The sequence below is a fragment of the Stomoxys calcitrans genome, chromosome 5, assembly GCF_963082655.1.
Source record: "Stomoxys calcitrans chromosome 5, idStoCalc2.1, whole genome shotgun sequence".
Taxonomy (NCBI): Eukaryota; Metazoa; Arthropoda; class Insecta; order Diptera; family Muscidae; genus Stomoxys; species Stomoxys calcitrans.
In genome coordinates this window covers 138976597-138999350 of record NC_081556.1, presented here as the reverse complement: position 1 = coordinate 138999350, position 22754 = coordinate 138976597, and the positions used below count along the sequence as shown (strand labels likewise).

General features: G+C 35.0%; 1 protein-coding gene across 13 annotated transcripts in view; it reads right to left on the bottom strand.

Annotated features, from left to right (window-relative positions):
• The window catches only part of LOC106089108 (guanine nucleotide exchange factor DBS), a 352997-nt gene that overhangs the window by 279143 nt on the left and 51100 nt on the right, over positions 1-22754 (bottom strand). Inside the window, exon 1 of one of the 13 annotated variants that reach the window (XM_059370343.1) lies at positions 18894-19200. The exons of 11 other annotated variants lie outside the window; for them this stretch is intronic. In XM_059370343.1, coding sequence (XP_059226326.1) covers positions 18894-18897 — 4 coding nt within the window. In that variant the 5' untranslated portion in view covers positions 18898-19200. Of the gene's footprint in view, positions 1-1746; positions 1972-18893; positions 19201-22754 lie in introns of those variants that run through there. One more of the 13 variants, XM_059370344.1, reaches the window with a different exon arrangement.

Sequence of the window (22754 nt, the reverse complement as noted above, 5' to 3'; positions counted from 1 at the left end):
TTTTTAATAAAACTTAGAATGAACTTTAATCAAATATACTTTTTTTACACTTTTTTTCTAAAGCAAACTAAAAGTAACAGCTGATAACTGACAGAAGAAAGAATGCAATTACAGAGTCACAAGCTGTGAAAAAATTTGTCAACGCCGACTATATGAAAAATCCGCAATTACTTTTTGGGCAACTCAATATAAGCCAAATATCTCCATTTTCAGCGCGAAAACTGTAGCGCGATGTCCACATACAGACAGACGGAAGAGGATAGATCGTCTCACATTCTGTGGTGGTGGATATAAAAATAAATTTTGACAGAGTGACAAAATCACTCCAATCTACACACACCCTTTGCTCACATTTATGTAATTATTCAAGTCACACTTAGTCCATTTTGAAGATTTTCCAAGTGAGGAAGTTCAACAATTAGAGTGAAAATTTAATTAGGTTCGCCAGATATGATTTAGTGTATGAGCTTTCCCTGTCGATGGCATCTTTCCGTAAATTTTGGCTGTGGACACATGAAGACAATAATGATTATGATCATCATAATCATAATTTCTATATTACGATGAGTTACTAATTGGTCTTGCCTCTTTTCATTTGATGTAGGGAAAGCATTGTATATGAAAGTATGTACTAAGTAGTCGCTACTTCCAATTTTCATTGTTTAGGCTTATGGTAGACATTTTTAACCGCAATTAGTGGGACTAATTACAACTTAATCATGATGCGGATGATAATAATGATGAACTTGAAACTGATCCATTTTTATTACTGAAACTTTTTTGCTGATACCAACGAAACTTTTGTTTTCCTTGTTTTTTTTTAAGATTTGTTTTGATTTTCTATTTCGCCTATTTGTCATTTCTTTTTTTTAGCTTTTTATTATTTTATTATCAAAGAAACAAAAATAAATAAAAATGAAATTTGTTGCTATTATTTATTTTATTATTAATTGATGAGACTTTAATGCGATCACTTTGTTCATGCTTTCTTTGTTTGACCTCAAATTAATGAATGAAGTCAGATTTTCCATGTTTGGAAAGTGAAGAGAAAGAAGAAAGCAACTAAAAAAGACCAACTATTCGTCATATTCTTCATATGGCTGATTCACAGCATATTTGTTAATGGTGATTATCAACAAAAGGTGAAAAGGCAGCATATAAACAAGCATTCACCTAAAAGTAGAATTTCTTTAGAATTAAAATCACACACAGAGATATGAGATACCATTGTTAAGGTCTTATTATATTTCCCGGTAAAGGTGGCGCATACAATTGTATAGCATAACGGTATGAAAAGTGAGATGTGGGTTGCTCAAAATTCATATTTCTTTTCGAATCTCTGTGTTGCCAGAAAATGCTGAGCATATTTTGTCATGTTACATTGTCATCTTTACTAATCAAGTTGAATTCTTAACTCCAAAGCTTATTTTAACTTAAAACGTTTTACCTTCCCAACATCAAAACAATGATTCCATAATGGCGCCAAATCATCCTATGGGAAATTTTATGTTCTCTTGGGACAAAAAGTTCAAACCCCAGTCATTTAATTAAATTATAACATTGCCAGTGTACAATTTATTACAGTCAGACACCTACTCATCATCACAACACTTCCCTATAAAAACCATGATTTTATCAGTCAATTGCCTTGGATGACACCTCTCCAGCTATAATATATGTTTATAACTCGAACGATGTCACTAATCTTATGAACCGATTGTTTTTTGTTTCTGTCTTGTGGCCAACCATTGGCAACTGTAACAGCAGCACCTCAACATTAATCAGACGTGATCACATCTCCAATGCATCCCATTCCATCCCAGTACGTGACGATGATGTTCATTCGGTAGGCAATGTTCAGATCAAGCGTATTAAGATCATTGAACTTAACATCACACCTTTTGTAGCAAGGGGGCAAGGTAAGCACGCATTTAAACAGACAGTCAGCGGTATAGGCCAGCAAACTATTTTGGCACGTTTTGCTTAACGTATGTCTGTCATTTTCATTGGGAGTTAACACAATGTGAGAGTCATGTTATGTATGTTTAGGCGTCAAGGTGATAAGAGTCTTTAATAGTTGTTAAATAAATTAAAAAATTTTTTTTAACAGATTAAGCCAAATATTTTTTATAACAAATTTGAACACAAAAATCAAATTTGGACCAAAAGCCAATATGTTCGGTGGGGCCGAACTTTGGATACCCACCACCTCGTTTACAGTCGAAACCGGTAAAAGCAAGTAAAAAGCGTGCTAAGTTCGGCCGGGCCGAAAAAATTGAGAACCCAAGATTCTAAGATTCTATAGGTTAAATTTTAGTTGAAGGGCATAATTTTATTCTACATACCAAAATTATGTCAAATCAGCAAAAATTATAGCTTCTAGGAACCGAACAAGGATAATCAAGAGACCGGTTTATATGGGAGCTATATGCGGTTATAGACTGATCCCATGGCAGCCGATTGTCTTCACCGGATTGACCCGATGGAAACCTTCATCGGCAATGGCTGCCGCTTCAGTGTACACGTGTTAGTCATTTTTTCGTCGTGGAAGAGGCACAGCCCAGCTTCTGATCCGTGGCGGGATTGAAAAGAACCCCGGACCCTGGATCTGTTCTGTTTACCAGGACCGTCTTCATCATCGGTCGGTGTCGAGTGGGTACATTTCCGATCTTGCTCTGGCCTTACATCACAACGGGTGTATAGTCACATATGTTACAAGGTGCTGTGAGAACATAGACAGCAGTGGGTGAAAAGCGTCGTCGTCATCGCCTTCTGTGTCCACGTCGTCGGATAATGTGAACCCTTCGACATCTCCTGCGCGGCAATATATGGAACAGCAGGCCAGCCCGTATTTTGCCACGCCAGGCCAGTTTATCATTTTTGGTGTGGAATTGGAACGGTCTCCGTGATTGCAGCGATCCGGGAGACAAAGCTGGCCAACATATATATACATATATAATGGGTTGCCCAAAAAGTAATTGCGGATTTTTCATATAGTCGGCGTTGACAAATTTTTTCAACTGCTTGTGACTCTGTAATTGCATTCTTTCTTCTGTCAGTTATCAGCTGTTACATTTAGCTTACTTTAGAAAAAAAGTGTATAAAAGTATATTTGATTAAAGTTCATTCTAAGTTTTATTAAAAATGCATTTACTTTCTTTTAAAAAATCCGCAATTACTTTTTGGGCAACCCAATATATTTATTTTTTTTTAGGTAACAGATATAAATGAAGTCCATCTCACAACTTTTTTTTACAATCTTTTAAATTCGACGAAATCTTTAATAAAATTTTAATTTCGAGCAAATTTACAAAGAAAATAAAATGTAAGAGTATAACATAGCATTTAGTTTTTGAATACCCCTGTAACTGTTATACTTGTGTTACAACATGCATTCAATTCATGGCTTTATATTTCCAAACTTCTTATTTCAACAAAGTCCCCTATGCATTTAAAGATTGAGGAAATTTTATATGAAGAACTGATTAATTTAAATGTTAAAATCCCTTTTGTTCCTTCATAGAAGGTTCGTGGTCAATTTTGCAATTTATATAACAGTATTACAGCTTCCGGATAATTGTGGCAACTCAATACCGTCTTAAATTTTCTGTGAAAATTAAATAATTTTGAACTTTTTTTTATAAAAATCAAATCTCAACGAAATGTTCTACCAAAATGACAATATTTTATTATATAACAGTATAACAGTTTCCGAATAGTAGCGTTAACTGTTACAAACCCGTTTACATTTGTTTTTCTTCAAAAATCAAAATGAGATAAAAGTTTCAACGAAACTAACAACTTCACAAATGTCGCCAGCATAAGGAGGAAAAACCACCGCTGAAGATTTTTTCTGATGATCTCGCCATGGTACGAACCCAGGAGCTCAGCGTCATAGGCGGACATGTTCAAATATGCGCTACGGTGGCCTCCAAAGAAATAAAATATATACATTATATTGTATAACAGTTTTCGAACAATAGTGTTAACTGTTATAAAAACAACTTTTACATGTTCTTTTCTTCAAAATCATAATGAGAAGATAATTTCAGCAAAACTAAACACGAAAATAAATGTTATTGTATAACAGTATACCAGTTTCAGTATAATTTCGTAAACTGTTATAAAATCTCTTTAACTTTTCTTCAAAACTCAAAAATAAAATGAAATGTTCTATTAAAATCACGAAAATTATTTATTATGCAACTGTATAACAGTTTCCGAACATTGGCGTAAATTGTATTTTAATAAATTTTTTATTCTTCAAAAATCTAAATTAGACAAAATTGTTACAAACCTTTTACATAAATCAAATTTCGAAGAAAATTTCTATACAAGACAAATTTTTTTGAATTTCTTATGGAACGATTTTCTAATTTCGACATTTTCCCTGAAAATCTAATACGTATTGAAATTTTCTATAAAACTCTAAATGAGAAGAATCTCTCTACGAAATGGGACGCCGAAAAGGACTCGGCTATAAAAAGGAGGCCCCTTATCATTGAGCTTAAAACTTGAATCGGACTGCACTCATTGATATGTGAGAAGTTTGCCCCTGTTCCTTAGTGGAAAGTTAATGGGCAAAAATTGCAAATTTTGCAATTTGGTTATATGGGACTCAAATGAAAGGTATTATGGAGTAGATTACGAATATGACATTAAAATTTGGCGCTTTTCCTCCTAAAGATACGTCAAATGGGTTATTTGACCCATTGCGACAATATGGGACTCACATGAAAGTTATTTGTGAGTAGAAAACGAATTTGATATCCAATTTTGGAGACAAGTGTTTTGGGGTACGCCCTAAAGCACCCCCTAAACTCAAGTTCCTATCCATTGGGAATAAAGAACGAATTTGATACCTAATTTCAGTGCAAATTGCCGGTGTCCTCACCAACCCCAAAACACCCTCCAAATGGTTCATATTTACCGGCCATGGCAATATGGGGCTCAAATTAAAGGGATTTGGAAGTGCAGCACGAATTTGATATCCATATTTGAGTCGAAATGTCCGAGGTGCCATCCCTCCCCTTAAGAGAACATAACCCTAAGTAAGAACATTAGGAACCGTCCTGCAGTGCCATGCATGGCATTGTGCCTCGCTAATGTCGCCAACATTAAGAGTGGATAAACACCGCTTTGTCCAATGTTCTCGCCAGGATTCGAACGCGTTCATCCTCATATGCTATAATGGCACGAATTCGATATCCGCATTCAGGGCGAAGTGTCTCCATCCTAAAAAGATATTAGAGAGTTATAGAAGGCGCAGCGGAGCGGGCCCGGTTAGGCTAGTTACTAATGAAATTTCCTATTAAATTTTTTAACAATTGTTATTTATAAGGAAATTGTTTTTTTTTTTCAAACAATTTAAATAAGTTTTTTTCATAGAAAAACCTTGTCTCTCATTACCCATTGCCATCATTTCCATATCTTGTTTATTATCTTTGAAATTTTTAAAATACAAAGTTGTTGCAAAACGCCATAAATTATACTCGCGTGCAAACACACTCAATTATGGAATTAATTTGGAGAAAGAACTGAAAATGCCACCTACCGCATGGACAGACAAACAAATAGACAAACAGACAGATTTCATGCCAGTCACCGTCTACAAGATGGGAGGAACATGCAAATTAAATGAAGCCTAACATTTATGGCTCCTAACCCAGTGCTGCTGTTTTTACAATTCTCGCTTCTACCGCTTTGATATTCAGCAGCAAAAAAAAAAAAAGAAGAAGAAAACACTAATAACAATATTTATTTATGTTTAAGTATACACTTGAGTAGTAGAAGCAAATCATGTGAACGATGGCTACAATGCTAACAAAAAAAAAATATACATACAAAATCTTTTATTAAGTGTACGCTATTATTGCCAATTTATAAAGAGTGATATGAAAGTGGTGTGATGAAATCGAAGAAATACTCGTATTGAAAATAAAACGTAAGATGCTTCAAAATAGATAAAGATTCTATTGAATATTTGTTCAATGTAGAAAATTCTACTGAAATATGTTATCAAAATGTTATATCAATGAATATTTTTTTAAATTTTTTTTTCTAAAAACTCCGGCTGCGGCTGGAACTCCGAAACTTTGCCCTAAAAGTGGGTATCTTAAAAACCTTTCGTTTGAGCCCCATATTGCTATGTTCGGGAAATAAGTTCAGTTAAGGGTGTGCCTTAGGGTTTACCCACAAACACTTGGGCCCAAAACTGGAATCCTTTTCTACTTTCAAATACCTTTCATTTGAGTCCCATATTGTCATGATGGGTCAAATAACCTATTTGAGGTAATTGAAGGAGATTAACCGCCACCTAGGTACCATACCACAAATTTTAATGTAATTTTCCTAATCTACTCCCAAATTACTTTCATTTGAGTCCCATATAGCCATGGTTGGCTAATATGCCCATTTGGGGGGTTCTTGGGGGTGGGGAAACCACCCATTGCATGGAATTCATTTTTTTACCATATTTGTAATTTACTCCCGAATGCATTGGAGTCCCGTATTGACATGATCGTCCAATATGATAGTTTGCTGGAGATTTTGGGTTGGGGCCGGCCCGTTGGGTATATCAACTCAAATTGTACGACCATATTCGTATTATACTCTTCAATACCTTTCATTTGCTATGCTTATTGATCCGATCGGTCCACTTTTGATTTAAGGTGGTGTTTTTCGGGTAAGGGGGAGGGTGTGTCCACTTCTGATTTCTGATGTCGAACCGATGTTTCCTTACAGATCAACCTACACAATCTGTGAAATGTCGAGAAAATCGTTTCTGCCGTTTTTGGGTCTATACGGAAGAAACATCAAACCGAGTCCCATATAGTGGTGATTGGCTAATATGACCATTTGGAGGGTTTTAGGGGTGGGCTTGTATGCGATTACAAAGCCTTTTCCTCCTTCCTGACCATATTTGTAATCTACTTCCGAATGCCTTTCATTTATCCATTTTCAATTATTTAGCCTATATTTTTTGAGTCTATACGGAACAAACAAGACTAAAGATTCTGTCAACATTTTATTTTTTAGAAAATTTTATCAATTTTTTATTTCTATAGAAAATGGAAATTTTGTTAACATTTTATTTGTAAAGCAAATTTTGTCAAAATTGTATTGTATTTCCATAGTAATTCAACATTTATTTCTACAAAAAATTTTACCAAATTATATTTTTTTTTTTTTCAATTTTCTTCCAACTTTTTTTAGGTTAGGTTAGATTAGGTTGAAAAGAGGGTGCAGATATTAATCCGCCCCATGCCACTATGGAAATACACCTAAGATAGTAATCGGCTTGTTGTGTGCTCTAAAAACTATAAAGTAACCTCCAAATAGAAATTTTTAAATTAGGAATTCCGTGCTACTTGCAAAATCCTTAATTGTTTTCAATACCACTCCCCTAAGTTCAAGTTCAGGACTGGTATTGCGTCTCCACCTAAGTGGAGCATATTATTTTTAAAAATAATATTTCCCCATACTCTGCCTTACATTTTTTATTTCTTTAACAATATCATATTAAGGAGCTGCTATTCACAATCCTGGAAACAGGCAAGAGTAGTCCTGGTACCGAAAAATAATCAAGAATTTAGACCTATAGCTATACTTCCATATATTTCGAAGATATTTGAACACCTTTTGAACAAACAAATTTCGCAACATATTGCGGATAACTCACTTCCAACCAATAACCAACCTCCAATCAGAATTCCGGCCGAAGCACAGTTGCACTACTGCACTTTTGAAAGTTGTTGACGATATAAGAAGCAATATTGATCGCAACAAAATCACTTTTCTGGTTCTTTTAGATCATTCTAAGGCGTTTGACTTTGTTGACCCCAAAAATTCTCTGTCTTAAACTTAAACATTTTTGAAATTTTCCGAATCTTCAACAAATCTGATTCATCCCTATCTCTCTAATTGTAGCCAATCTGTATCAATTGGAAATCGAAATTCTAGATGCCTTTCAGTTTTATAAGGTGTCCCACAAGGTTCGATATTAGGCCCTCTCCTTTTTTCTTTATACAGCAATGACCTTCCCAAACAGTTGCAGAGTTGTAGTACGCATATGTATGCCGATGATGTTCAACTGTAAGCACGTCAGCTGAGAAAATAAATGATACCATAGATCGTCTGAATAAAGACCTTGACAAATATTAATGCGTGGGCGAATGCGAATGGCCTTCTATTGAATCCCCGTATGCCCTACACATGCCATCACTTGCCGCACCGATTTTACATAAGTGAGCTCGTAGTCCTATGTGTCCTGTTATGATACCAATAGCTATACTGACCTCCTTCTTACTTCCTTTCAGTAGTAGCCTCGTCTTTACACGATCTGGATCCCCCCATAGGAATTTCGCCGTTCTACCGACCGTTTCACTGTTCCACAATGTAGCAACTTTTTTTAATTCTTGTTTGTTTTTCCTTTCGAGAATGGAAAAGGAAATAAAGGAACGCGTTTCGTTATTTGGTAACAATTACTCATCAGCCATATTAGGTGTAAAGGCTTCAACGAGCCGTAAGTAGGTATGTTATACTTATACCGAATGTATTGTGAAACCGCCTCTATGATATAAATACCACATTAACCACGCTCGACAACCCAGTCTATTAGCTGTACTTTTCCCAATGCATGTGTTTTTGTGTAATGGTAGATTTTTCGTCTACACAATTACACTACTCCTATGGTATACACATGATTATGTGCATCTGTTGGAATGTATTGATGGCTTAGAACGCTAGACAACGGCAACGACTCTCGCTGTTTCTCCCTGTGCCCAGATTCGATTCCCGGATGGGCTCTGCCGAATTGTTTCATTTTCAAGTCTATGCCTTTTAGGTCGACGATTATTAAATTTTACAATTTTTGTTTGTTTCTCTTTCGAGACGAGCTCAATGATAGGAGATTTTTTTTTTTGCAATTTTATTACAACTTTATTTTCTAGAAAAAAATTTTAACCTTTTTATGTAAAATTTTTATCATCCATTATTTGTTTAACCCTTTAGGAAACCAGCAGACAATAGACAACCACTTAAAACGTCCATATTTGTTAAAGAATCACCTCAATCACTTCAATTGCTACATTTATTCGATGATTACTCGTTCAAGATGTTTCGAACGATATTGGCAGCAAATTGTTAAGACCCAATATAAACAAACAGCAAAACTAATACAAAAACTTGTAGTATAGCTCACTCTGAGGTGCTATAAGAAAACAAAAAAGAAAACAAATTTACAAAAGCGTTTGTTAGTCTTTCTACTTTTAGAAAAGGCTACTTAAAAACACTCCTAAACCAAGTGAGGCTTCAAAAGTTTATTTTGCATGGATTTGATTGCAATTTTAATGCAATTAAGAGGCGTTGCAAAGTTGCATAGAAAATTAAAACGAAAAAAAAAATCCAACTATGAGTTTTTTCTTTTTTTTTTTGCTAAAAGGGTAGACGCTCGCAAATGCCCTAGATATAAATAAATTTCCTGATATTTAGAAAATCAGTCACTGGGTGAAAAATGTCTCTATTATATTGGGAGAATATCTACGTTTTGGTTCATTGGAGGCATTACTTTCTATTACACCTTAGCTGGTTTGCCTTCTTCTCGTTTATGCAAAATGTTGTGCGGTGTTCACATTCTAATTGAGCATAACGTCAATGTTCAAAGTTTCCTCTGTATAGTCTAGAGTTATTTTTAAATATTCCCAACATCTTATTTCGATATACTGCTCGTTTTTTTGCGTTTTCAAAACAAATTTCGAGCAACGAAAAAATGGATGATAAATTAAACTTTTAGCATACGTATGTCACAGTTTAAAATTAATTTTAATTTAATTTCATGACGCACAGTGTGTCAGTGCAAATAAAAATGTAAACAAAAGAATAGAATTTTAATGGGAAAATCGGTTCCTCCCCCTTACGCCAAAGTACGATCCAAAAGTAAAAATGGACCGATCGAGACTCAAATGAAAGGTATTCAGGACCCAAATGAAAGGTATTCAGGAGTAGAATACGAACTTCATATTAAAAATTGGGTCCAAGTAACTGGGGAGCCGCCCCAACCCCAAAATCCCGTAAAATAGGTTTATTGGACGATCAAGACAATATGGGACTCAAATGAAAGGTATTCCGGAGTAGATTACGAATATGATCAGGAAGGAGGCATAAGCTTTACAATTTGTTGATACGGGAAGAGGGCGGACCCTCCCCCGCTGGCCCAAAAACACCACCCAAAATCAAAAGAGGACCGATAAGAACAACATGGATATCAAATAGAAGGTATTGAAGAGTAGAATACGAATATGGTTTAAAAAATTGGCTCCAAGTACTCATAGAGTCGCCCTAACACCAAAACAGAAAGCAGACAAATTGAACGTCCATATCAATTTGAGGCTCAAATGAAAGGTATTCGGGAGTAGATTACGAATCTGGCATATAAAATCTGGTCGAAGGATAGGGGGTCATCCTGCCCCCCAAAACCCCCCAAATGGGCATATTAGCCAATCACCACTATATGGGACTCCGTTTGTTTGTTCCGTATAGACTCAAAAACAGCAGAACCGTATTTCTCGAAATTTTCTCAATTTGTATAGGTTGACCCGTAAGGAAATATAGTATATATAATTTTTGAATATCGTAAGGGGGCGAAATTTACCCTTTACCCCAAAAACACCACCCACAATCAAAGTGGACCGATCGAAACAATATGGGTAGGAAATGAAAGGGTGGAGAGTAGAATACGAATAAGGTCTTAAAACTTGAGTCTAAGTAACCATCAGGCCGCCAAACAGACATATTGGACGTTCACGTCAATATGGGACTCCAATCAAAGGCATTCGGCATTACGAATATGGCAAAAAAATAAAGTCCATGTAATGGGTGGTGTTCCCACCTCCAAAAACCTCTCAAATGGGCATATTAGCTTACCATGACTATTGGGACTCAAATGAAAGCAATTTGGGATTAGATTAGGAAAATTACATTAAAATTTGTTGTATGATGTCTAAGTGGCGCTTAACCTCCTTAAATCTCCTCAAATAGGTATTTTGACCCATCTTGACAATATGGGTCAAGTGTTAAGTGGATAAACCCTTAAGCACCCCAACTGACCTTATTTCTCGAACATATCAATATGGGGCTCAAATTAAAGATTTTTGGGATTAAAAATCGAATTTGATACCTATTTTTAGGGCAGTGGCGGAATATCAGCCCCAAAACGCCCTCCACTCTATCGACCATGACAATTTTAGGCTTAAATGAAAGATATTCGAAAGTAGAGCAAGAATTTTGCATCCATATTGGGGCAAAATGTCTGAGTTACCAACCTACCCCCAATAAGCACTCCCCGTCAGTTGGATATACAGAGCAATCACGACAATATGGGCCTCAAATGAAACAGGAATTTTTCCGACTATGATAATATGGGGCTCATATAAAAAGTATTTGAGAGTATTGCACGAAGATTATATTTATTTTAAGGACCAAGTGTTTGGGTATCCACCTCACTCCCAAAATACACCCTAAACTGGACACATTTACCCACTACAATATAGGAGCAGAAAGAAAGGTATAAGGGAGTAGAGTAAAAAAAGTTGTCCATGAAAATTTCATTAAAAAACAGGTGCAAACTTCTAACACATGAGTGCTGTTCGATTCAAGTTTAAGCTCAATGATAAAGGATCTCCTTTTTTATAGCCTAGTCCCAACAGCGTCCCGTAGTGCGACACCTATATGGGGAGAAGTTTTTACACATAGTCCCCAGTTTGAAACTCTGCCAAAACAGGACTTATATATAGGGCGCAAATAATAGGTATAAGAGAATGAAAGAAGGCGCTTCGGAGCGGGCACGGTTCGGCTAGTTTTCTTCAAAATAAAATTTTGTCAAAATGTTTTTATAAAAAAAAAAATTTCTCAATTTCTTCTTAAAAATCGCTACAATTCGTTTAACTTCATTTTCATAAAAAATATTGATATTTTTTGTGTTTATACTTTTTTTTGTCTTGCAACACTGTTTTCATTCCATTTCTCTCTCAACAATGCGTTTATTTAAGAATTTTATTTGTTTTTCTTCCATATTGAAAAAATCCTAATGTTTCCTTTGGTTGGTTGAAGTATGCTTTTTGCAAATCATTGACACTTTCAGTGTGCATGTTTAAAAGGCCATGGGAAAATATCGCATCACACATCGCGTGATTCATACGAAAGAAGGAAAAACAAAAATTGCGCCATTTCTACACCAAAAAAAAAGCTTTCTACAAGGAATGAAGAATACATATGTACATTTTTGACAGACACTTGAATATGATTTGAAAATAAAAACTAAAATGCAAAAAACAAAAAAACAAAAAAGAATAAATAGAAGCTTAAACGTCAATTGCTTTTAGAGGCATATGGAATCATTGAACTGTTGAAAAATAAAAATGCAAGCCAAGTTCAATGTCAAAACGCTTAACACAAGACCAATTTGTATGCCTTTAGTTCAAATTTCATAGGGAAGTAGAAAAAAACCACTTGAGATGATCAAAAGATAGGACAATTTGACTACCAGACCAAATGCCTTAATGATGATGATGTTTAGTTTATGGTGGCAGTCTGCAATTTGACTAGCAACAAAGTAATTTTCAATGGTTAGGATGCCAAAGCTGTGTATCGACACCTTCAGATCGAAAATTCTGGTGGAAAACAAACCCAAGACCATTGCCAATTCGGCAAGTTTTGTTTTATTTGAAAAATCACTTTATAGCAGCCAGCGCCATCTACATGTCACTTTTAAATCATTCATTAACCGTAAATTTTTAAAACTATAGCTCCAGATTATTTTTTTTAATAAGACCCTTTTAAAAGAATTTTTCTCTGCACTGAAATACATTGGCTTCGCCATTATATTTTAATTCTAAAATTTACATAAAGATGGCGCTGACAATTTCGTAGTTATAATTTCCGTTTTCCAAATTTTTATTTTTTTTAACATTTCTAAAAATTATTTTTTAAAACCAACCTATCTAAATATTCAAAATATTCTTCAAATTAACAAACTATGACTACAAATTTGATAACCATCATAATAACGATGATGAAGTTGAAGATAATAACAATCTCTTCAGGTTGATGGTAAATTGTATAACAATGAATGTATGAATACATAATGGAATTAAATTCAAACAGACAACATTTGTGATGAATGAAATGCAATTTAAAATTTATAATTTCATGCTTGCCGAATTAATGAATGAATAAATCAAGACGATGAAATAACAAAAGATGTTGCAAGAATAATAATGGAATCTCCTAGATGGATCTTGCACATTTTTAAGGTGTAAGGCAAGGAGTGGTAAACAGTTTTTTTAGGAATTTGGGTGACATATAAGATAGCCTTGCATATCAATTAATTTGTATATTCAACCAAAGGTTTTAAGGCCAGATTATAGTTGGGGCAAGTTCTCTTAAACTCTGACTAGTGAGCCGTAGTCGGAGTTCGGATCGAAGTTGAGCATGCTCTCCCGACTCTGAACCAGCTCTCCGACTACGACGTAGACTCCGATCAGGGGTCGAAGCCGAGGGTCAGACTCCGCCGCCATGACAATATACCATCCATCATTAAGAAAATCGGTTCAGCCGTTTTATACCCTCTACCATAGGTTAGGGGCATACTAATTTCGTCATTCCGTTTGTAACACATCGAAATATTAGTCTGAGATCCAACAAAGTTTATATATATTTGATCGTCTTGCAATTCTTTGGGCGCCCCTGTAGCCGAGTTGGTAGTGTGCTTAGATTACCAGTGCAGGGGTCGTGGATTCGATTCCCGCCAGAAGCCTTGGTCTGTCGCTACTGTAGTATCACAATGGACTTAAAATTGTCTAAGTGAGTCTGTAAATGACTGCCACTCTTACCTAACCTAACCTAGCCCTGTCTGTCCGTTGGTTGTCGAAAGCACGCTAACTTTCGAAGAAATAAAGCTAGGCGCTAGAAATTTTGCATGAATACTTCCTATTAGTGTAGGTCGGTTGGGAAAGTAAATGGGCTACATCGGTACATGTTTTGATAAAGCAGCCATATAAACCGATCCTGGATCTTGACTTTTTGAGCCTCTAGAGGGCGCAATACGTATCCGATTTGGCTGAAATTTTGCACAAGGTGTTTTATTATGACTAACAATAACTGTGATCAGTATGGTCAAAATCGGTTCATAACCTGATAGAGCTGCCATATAAACCGATCTTGAGTCTTGACTTCTTGAGCTTCAAGAGGGCGCAATTCTTATCCGATTTGGCTGAAATTTTGCACGCGGTGTTTTGGTATCACTTCCAACAACTGTGGTAAGTATGGTTCAAATCGGTTCGAAAATCTGATATAGCTGACAAATAAACCAACTTGCATCTTGACTTCTTGAACTTCAAGAGGGCGCAATTCATATCGGATTTGGCTGAAATTTTGCATATAATGCTGAGAAATATTTTCCAACAACTGTACCAATTATTGTCTAAATCAGGCCATAACCTGATATAGCCGCCATATAAACCCATCTCCCGATTAGACTTCTTAAGCTTCTAGAGGGCACAATTCTTATCCGATTTGGCTGAAATTTTGCACATAACGCTGAGGAATGACTTCCAACAACTGTGCCAAGTATTGTCTAAATCAGTCCATAACCTCATATAGCCGCCATATAAACCGATAACCTTATGAGACTTTTAATACCCACCACCGAAGGATGGGGGTATCTTCATTTTGTCATTCCGCTTGTAACACATCGAAATATCCATATTCGATCCCAAAATGTATATATATTCTTGATCAGGGTAAAAATTTAAGACCTAGCCATGTCCGTCCGTCTTGAAATCACGCTACAGTCTTTAAAATTAGAGATATTGAGCTGAAAATTTGCACAGATTCTTTGTTTTTTTCCATAAGCAGGTTAAGTTCGAAGATGGGCTATATCGGACCATATCTTGATATAGACCCCATATAGACCAATCCGCCGATTTGGGGTCTTAGGGCCATAAAAGCCACATTTATCGTCAGATTTTGCTGAAATTTGGGAGAGTGAGTTGTCTTAGGCCCTTCGACATATTTCTCCAATTTGGCCCAGATCGCTCCAGATTTGGATATAACTGCCTTATAGAACGATCTCTCGATTTAAGGTTTTTGGCCCATAAAAGGCGCATTTATTGTCCGATGTCGCCGAAATTTGAGACAGTGAGTTGTGTTAGGCCCTTAGACATCCTTCAACATTTTGACATCTCTTAGACATCTTTCAACATATAGACCGATCCGCCGATTTAGGGTCTCAGGTTCATAAAAACCACATTTATTATCCGATTTTGCTGAAATTTGAAACAGTGAAGACGTTAGGCCCTCCGACATCTTTCTTTAATTTGGCCCAGACCGATCACTCGATTTAAGGTCTTGGACCCATAAAAGGCATATTTATTGTCCGATTTTGTCAACATTTGGGACAGTGAATTGTGTTAGGCCCTTCGACATCCTTCTTCAATTTGGACCAGATCGGTCCAGATTTGGATATAGCTGCCATAGAGACCGATCTCTCCATTTAAGGTTTTGGACCCATAAAAGGCGCATTTATTTTCCGATGTTGCCAACATTTGGAACAGTCAGTTAAGTTAAGCCCCTCGACATACTTCTGCAATATGGCTCAGATCGGCCCAGATTTCGATGTAGCTGACATATAGAACTATCTCTCGATTTAAGGTTTAGGGCCAATAAAAAGCACATTTATTGTTCGATGTCGCCGAAATTTGGGACAGTGATTTAATTTAAGACCCTCGACCTACTTCAGTAATATGGCACAGATCGGCCCAGATTTGGATATAACTGCCATATAGACCGATATCTCGATTTAAAGTTTTTGGCCCATAAAAAGCGCATTTATTGTCCAATGTCGCCGAAATTTGAGACAGTGAGTTGTGATAGGCCCTTCGGCATCCTTCCCCATTTTGGCCCAGATTGGTCCAAATTTGGATATAACTGCCATGTAGACCGATCTCTCGATTTAAGGTTTCGGGCCCATAAAAAGCGCATTTATTGTCCGATTTCGTCCAAATTTGAAACAGTGAGTTGTGTTAGGCCCTTTGACATTCAATATGGTTCAGATCGGTCCAGATTTGGATATAGCTGCCATATGGACCTATCTCTCGATTTAAGGTTTAGGGCCCATAAAAGGCGAATTTTTTGTACGATTTCGCCGAAGATTGGGAGTGAGTTGTGTTGGGCTATTCGACATTTTTCTGAAACTTGGCCCAAATCGGTCCAGATTTGGATATAGTTGTCATATAGACTGATATCTCGATTTAAAGTCTTGCCCCCATAAAAGGCGTATTTATAATCCGATTTCACTGAAATTTGGCACAGTGACTTATGTTAGGCTTTTCGACATCCGTGTCGTATGTGGTTCGGATCGGTTTATTTTAAAATATTAACCAATATTTTATTATACACAATTGAACAATGACTTGTACTTATTGTTGTTAGGTTAAAATCGGAACATATTTCGATATAGCTGCTATGGAGCATGAGGTATGCATTTTCACCGGATTTTGACGAAAGGCGGTTTACATATATACCCTAGGTGGTGGGTAACCAAAGTACGGCCCGGCCGAACTTAACGCCTTTTTACTTTTTGATCTTTTAGAAGGCGTAATTCTTACCCAAATTAGTTTAAATTTTTTATATACCGTTTTGGTATGACTTTCAACAACTGTGCAACAAGTATGGTCTAAATCGATTGATAACCTGATATTTAAACCGATCTCCCAATTGGAAACTTTGAGCCAATGGAGGACGCAAGTATTACTCAATTTTTCCAAAATTTTGAAGCTGGTATTTTTCTATGATTTCTAACAGTCCATATCGGTCAATAACTTGATGTAGCTCATATATATATTGAAAAAGAACTTGACAAATGCGATCCATAATGGAGGGTATATAAGATTCATCTCGTTCGAACTTAGCACGCTTTTACTTTTTTTTTAACTCAAGCTTTGTTAAAACTTTATTCTTAAGGATATGTAGCAAAGTTTTATTTTTATAGATTTTTGTTTTAATTTTATTTCTATAGCAAATTTTCTCAAAAATTTATTTCTCTAAGAAATCTTTCTCTAAATCTATAGAATTTTTTTTCAACACTTTATGTTTACAGAAAAAAATTTCCACAATTTTATTTTTCTAAAAAATGTTTGGGATTATTTTCTTTATACATTTTTTTCTTTACTTTTTTTTAATCTTACAATTTTGCCAACTTTGTTTTTCTTTCAGTGCTTCTGCCCCTGGATATTAAAGTATTGGGGGCTACCTACCTAAGGTTAGTTTCATTTTCAAATTCGTTGAATTTCAAAACCAATGCTAATGAGTTTTTTTTTGTTTTCATAATGAATTTAGAAATGCAAATGAAAATATTGAAAGACAATATTTTTTTTAGCAAATTTTGGTTTGTTTTTGTTATTGTTGTTGACTATGAACAATTTGTTGAACACTGTTACACTCACATATATTATTGTATTTTTTTAGATTTTTGTTATATTATTTTTATTTGCAAAAATCAAGTGTAATTAACCTTTGCTTTGTGGAAAAAAAAATTTGGATGGGGGTTTCAAACACACACACACACGCATATATTTAATCGTTTTGATGATTGGGGAGAAAGATTGGAAATAAATATTCCGAAATCAATTAATTTCTATAAATTTTTTTAAATTTTTTTTGTTACAAATTTGTATACAAATGCAATCATTTTATTGTTTGAACATATTACAATTAAAACTTCTAAAATTTTTTAAAATTTTTTATTAATTCTAATAATTCTTGCAATTTATTTTCGTTTTAAAATTATAGAATATTATTTTTTATTTTTTTAATATATTTTTTTTTTTACTGCACAAACACTAATATTAACTTTTTGATTAAGGAGAAAACATAGGAATAATTTCCGAAAACAGTTTTTATAAATTCATTTTTTGTTTGGTTTTTGCATTCCTTAAACTATAGGAATAATTTCCTCAAAGAAGTTTAATAAAATCATTTTTTTTTTTTTGGTTTTTCTTATAATTTTAATTAATAATTTGACTTAGCAAATAATTTTGTTTTATGATATTCTTCTGTTTAATATTTTTGTTTTTATGTTATAAAATTCATTTTTTTGTTTCATTATAATCTTCAATACTCCACAAGGTTAAGCTTTTTTAATCATAAGTTTTAAGTTAAAAAATATTAATAATCTTTCTTCTTTTGTTTCCCAAATGCTTTTTTAGCATTTGAAATTTTTTTGTATTTTTAAAATTTTTTTTTATTTTTTTAAATTTTTTTTTATTTATTTTTTTTTTGTTTAGAAATTTTTCCTTCTAACAATCTATAATTTTTATCACATTTTCAATTATCAGCATCTTACAGTTACATTTTGATTTCTTTAAGGTACAGCATAGTTTAGATAACATTTTGATAAGATTTTCAGTTTTTTTTTTCTTTCTTCTTGTTTACTTCTCACTCGCGACAAACTTCATTTATGCACAGCAACTTCCGTTTCACAATGACTTCCTATGGCTTTCATTTGCCTTTTTGCACATAGAATAGAAGATGAAGAGAACACACTGCGGCTGTTGCATGTTGAGGATGCAATTGAGACAATGATGAATGGATGCATGGATGGGGATTTATGGCATAAACAACAAACAAAAAGCAAACTGCCGTTTTATCTCTTTTAGGATGTGATAATAAATACATTTTTATTTTTCTGGTAGGCTTTGCATAATTGCGATTTAATGGCGGGTAAACGCACACACATATACACATTTTTCGCAAACAACAATAACAACACAATTCACCATACGTAATCAAAATTAAAAAAAGCAACAACAATTTATAAACAAAAAAATTTAAATTACCCATGAACACTGCAAGAATAAACCAAGATTTTCTCAGCTATATATATTTTTTCTTAATATTTTGGCGGCTTTTAAATGTTTTTTTGTTGTTTATATATTTTATCGGTTTTTTTTCACCCAAAAATGCCCAAATTTATTTATGTTGGTATATATTTTTATTGTTGTTCTTATTGAATTTGTATCTCTTGCTTCCGTACGCGAATATAGAAAAAAAAACTACCCAATAAATTTTCGACGAGCGTCGTAGTGACAAGCTGCTGCGAGCTGCGCGTGTGGTAATTAAACAACGTTGTGTCTTCACCGGCTAAGATCAGCAAACTCCCCATTGACGACATTTGAAAATCGTTCAAAAGTGCACACAGCAACCACAATACAACAGTCTCACCACCACCATTACCATTACCACCCCACACTAGTGAGTAAAATAAACCAGTGGCAAAACTAAGGGTTAAGAAGGCGTCATATAAGGCCTTATGACGCAGTCGCGAGGCCTTACCAATAGTTTCCCACTTTCTTTCTTTTTTACATAGGGTGACATTAGAGGCTTCACTACTACGATATGTCCATAAGAATAGCATCAAAATATAGATCTTCTTACATGGAAAAGACATTGCGTAAAACATAGACAAATATTGTTAACAATAGCATTTTATTTTTACTTATTTCAATACATAGGTCAAATTGATATAAAATGAAATAAATGAATTAAAATATAATGAAACAAGTAAGAGCGTGCTAAATTCGGCCGGGCCGAATCTTGTATACCCTCCACCATGGATCGTATTTGTCGAGTTTTATACGCGGTATCTCTTTTTAGAAAAAAAAAAGAATATTGAATAAGAACTGTTATGCTATTGGAGCTATAACCAGTTTTAGTCCGATTCGGGCTATAAATGAATGCTGAACATTGTAGAAGTCATTGTGTAATATTTCATTTCATTCGGATAAGAATTGCGCTTTGTAGGGACTCAAGAAGCAAAATTGGGAGATCGGTTTATATTGGAGCTGTATCAAGCTATTGATCGATTCAGACCATATTAGACACGTATGTTGAAGGTCATGAGAGAAGCCGTTGAACAAAATGTCTGCCAAATCGGATGAGAATTGCGCCTTCTAGAGGCTCAAGAAGTCAAGATACCAGATCGGTTTATTTGGCAGCTATATCAGGTTATGTACTGATTTACGCCATACTTAGCACAGTCATTGGAAATCATAACAAAACACCTCTTGCAAGATTGCAGCCAAATCGGATGAGAATGGCGCGCTCTATTTGCTCAAAAAGTCAAGATCCCAGATTGGTTTATATGACAGCTATATCCGGTTATGGACCGATTTAAACCATATTTGATACAGTAGTTGGAAGTCATAACAAAACACGTCATGCAATTTCAGCTAAATCGGATAAGAATTGTGCCCTCTAGAGGCTCAAGAATTCAAGATCGGTTTACATGGCAGCTATATCAGATTATGGACCGATTCGAACCATACTTAGCACAGTTGTTGAAAGTTATAGCGAAACATGCCTTGCAAAATTTTAACCAAATCGGAAAAGAATTGGGCCCCCTAGAGGCTCAAGAAGTCAAGACCCCATGTTTATCGAAAGTTAGCGTGCTTTCGACAGACAGACGGACGGACATCGAAGGATAGACTTAAAATGTCATGACGATCAAGAATTTATGTACTTTAAGGGGCCTTAGACGTATATTTCGATGGGTTACAAACAGAATGACGAAATTAGTCTACCCCCATCCTATGGTAGGGGTATAATAAATAAACAAAATACAAATATCCAAACATTCAAACAAAAATTTGATTTTATAACGGCAATCATCCGATTTACGAGTAAAGTTACGCTTGTTTACCTAAATATTGGCGTCCATGAATGTGAATAATATTCAGTGTACGCTGGCATAGGTACCTATGAAAAGATAACAACTTCTTTAAATTGATGCATTCTACACCGTAAACTTGGAACGGTGCGGGAAATGCAACATTTTAGCACTCTATGTAGGCAACACCATAACAAACGATAACTAAACCCGGTGGTGTGGTTAAATTTTTTTGGGCTACCGAACACAAAATTTCGATTTCAGTGCGACATGTTGAAAAAATGCTACACTTTCTTGGACAATCGAAATTAACATTAATTTGAGTTCCATATTTTGCCGATAGGTCCGTTAAAGGGTTTGAGGCGGCCCCAGATACTAGTTACAAAATTCGAATACCAGATATACGAAATATAGTTTTATCGACCGGCCGCCGCCTTAACGTCGGGGGGATATTTGGAGAACCTCAGAGACTGATTTCCTAATATTTCAACTCTACTTTCAAAGACCTTTCATTATGGGAGTGATATCGTCCCTTCATTTCAGTTTTGATTTGTTTTCTGTGCCGGGCGATTCACCAGACACTTAATTTCAAAACTAATATCTGATACGTATACCGTATTAATTTTAATATGTTCTAGTTCGAATTTTAAAAAATCCAGCCTTATCTCGAACCTTCATACGAAGAGTGACCTTAATGCAAAATTTAAAGTTTGTAAGTTCAGCCAATTCTTCTGGGCGAATATCAGACAGTAACACTACTATATAGATGATATGATATGTGTAGATGAATTTATTCAATTGAACAATACAAAATAAAACCGAACGGTTCAAGTAATTTAGGCAAACTAAATGGTTGAACATTGCTAATCCAAAAATGTATTTCTCAACAGTTTGGACAGCGGTATTTCATTTTTTTTTTTCTAAAAACTAAATTATTCTCTCCGTAAATAGAATCAACTTTAACATACTTTTTGTACTGTATTTTGGGAGGCACGTGGAATAAAAATACTATACTTCATTTCTGCTTGTAATTGCCAAATTAGGCATGAAAATAGAAGGAGATGCTGCTTTACTCGTTATAATAGGACGCCTTCGGCCATGAAAAAAGAACCTGTTTTAAGGCCTTACATCAGGCCTGATTCAAAAAGGCCTAACCATTTTTTCCGATGTGAACTCAATAGCAGAGGCAGCAGCAGCCGCCGCCAACCGTTATGCTATTGTGAATGCCTGCTGTAGTAAATGTGCTCTGTGTCTCTCAGACATTCTCTTGAGGTCTCTCAACATTTATTTTTTTTTTCATATAAACACCACGTTGTTGTTATATATGGGGGTTTTATGCAAGAGAAAATGGGGAGGTAGGATTTAAAATAAAGAGAAGATACATATTTTGCTGCGCTCATTTGTTACGGTTGTTGTTGTTTTTTGTTTAATATTTTTTGTTTAATATTATGTGTATTTCTTTTCTCTTACTTGTTCTGGACTTGCGGATTGTTTTTGTTTATTACATTTTTATCAGAAGTTTATTCTTTACTGTAATGTTCTTCTCGTTGTTGTTGTTTTCTTGGGGAGTGTATAGGGTTTTGGTAAATAGAAAAGGGTGTGACGTAGTGGGACGTTGGATTACAAATGTGGTGTGTGGTATATCGATGAAATGAGTAGATTTTGGGGGGAAAAGAAAACTGTAATCGATGTCATATGTAAAGGCTATATTGCAACAGCCGATAACCGATTATGGGACTTTGACATACGAAAATGTTGTTCTGTAATAGCATGATAGATAAAATGTGAGGATAGATACATGTAGGGAACAATGCGATAGCCCTAATATTGATATTGAAGATGAGGGTCACTCAGGCCCTAAGCCTAATTTACAAAACAAACTAAGCTCTCGATTAATGGATGAACACCCAGCAAACTTGAATAACTTCAACAAATTGAATGACATCACTCCAACTTGAATTTCCCATTTTTATAATATGGAAAGAAATTTTATCTCTTATTTACTTACAACTAAAACATCTGTTGCTGAATT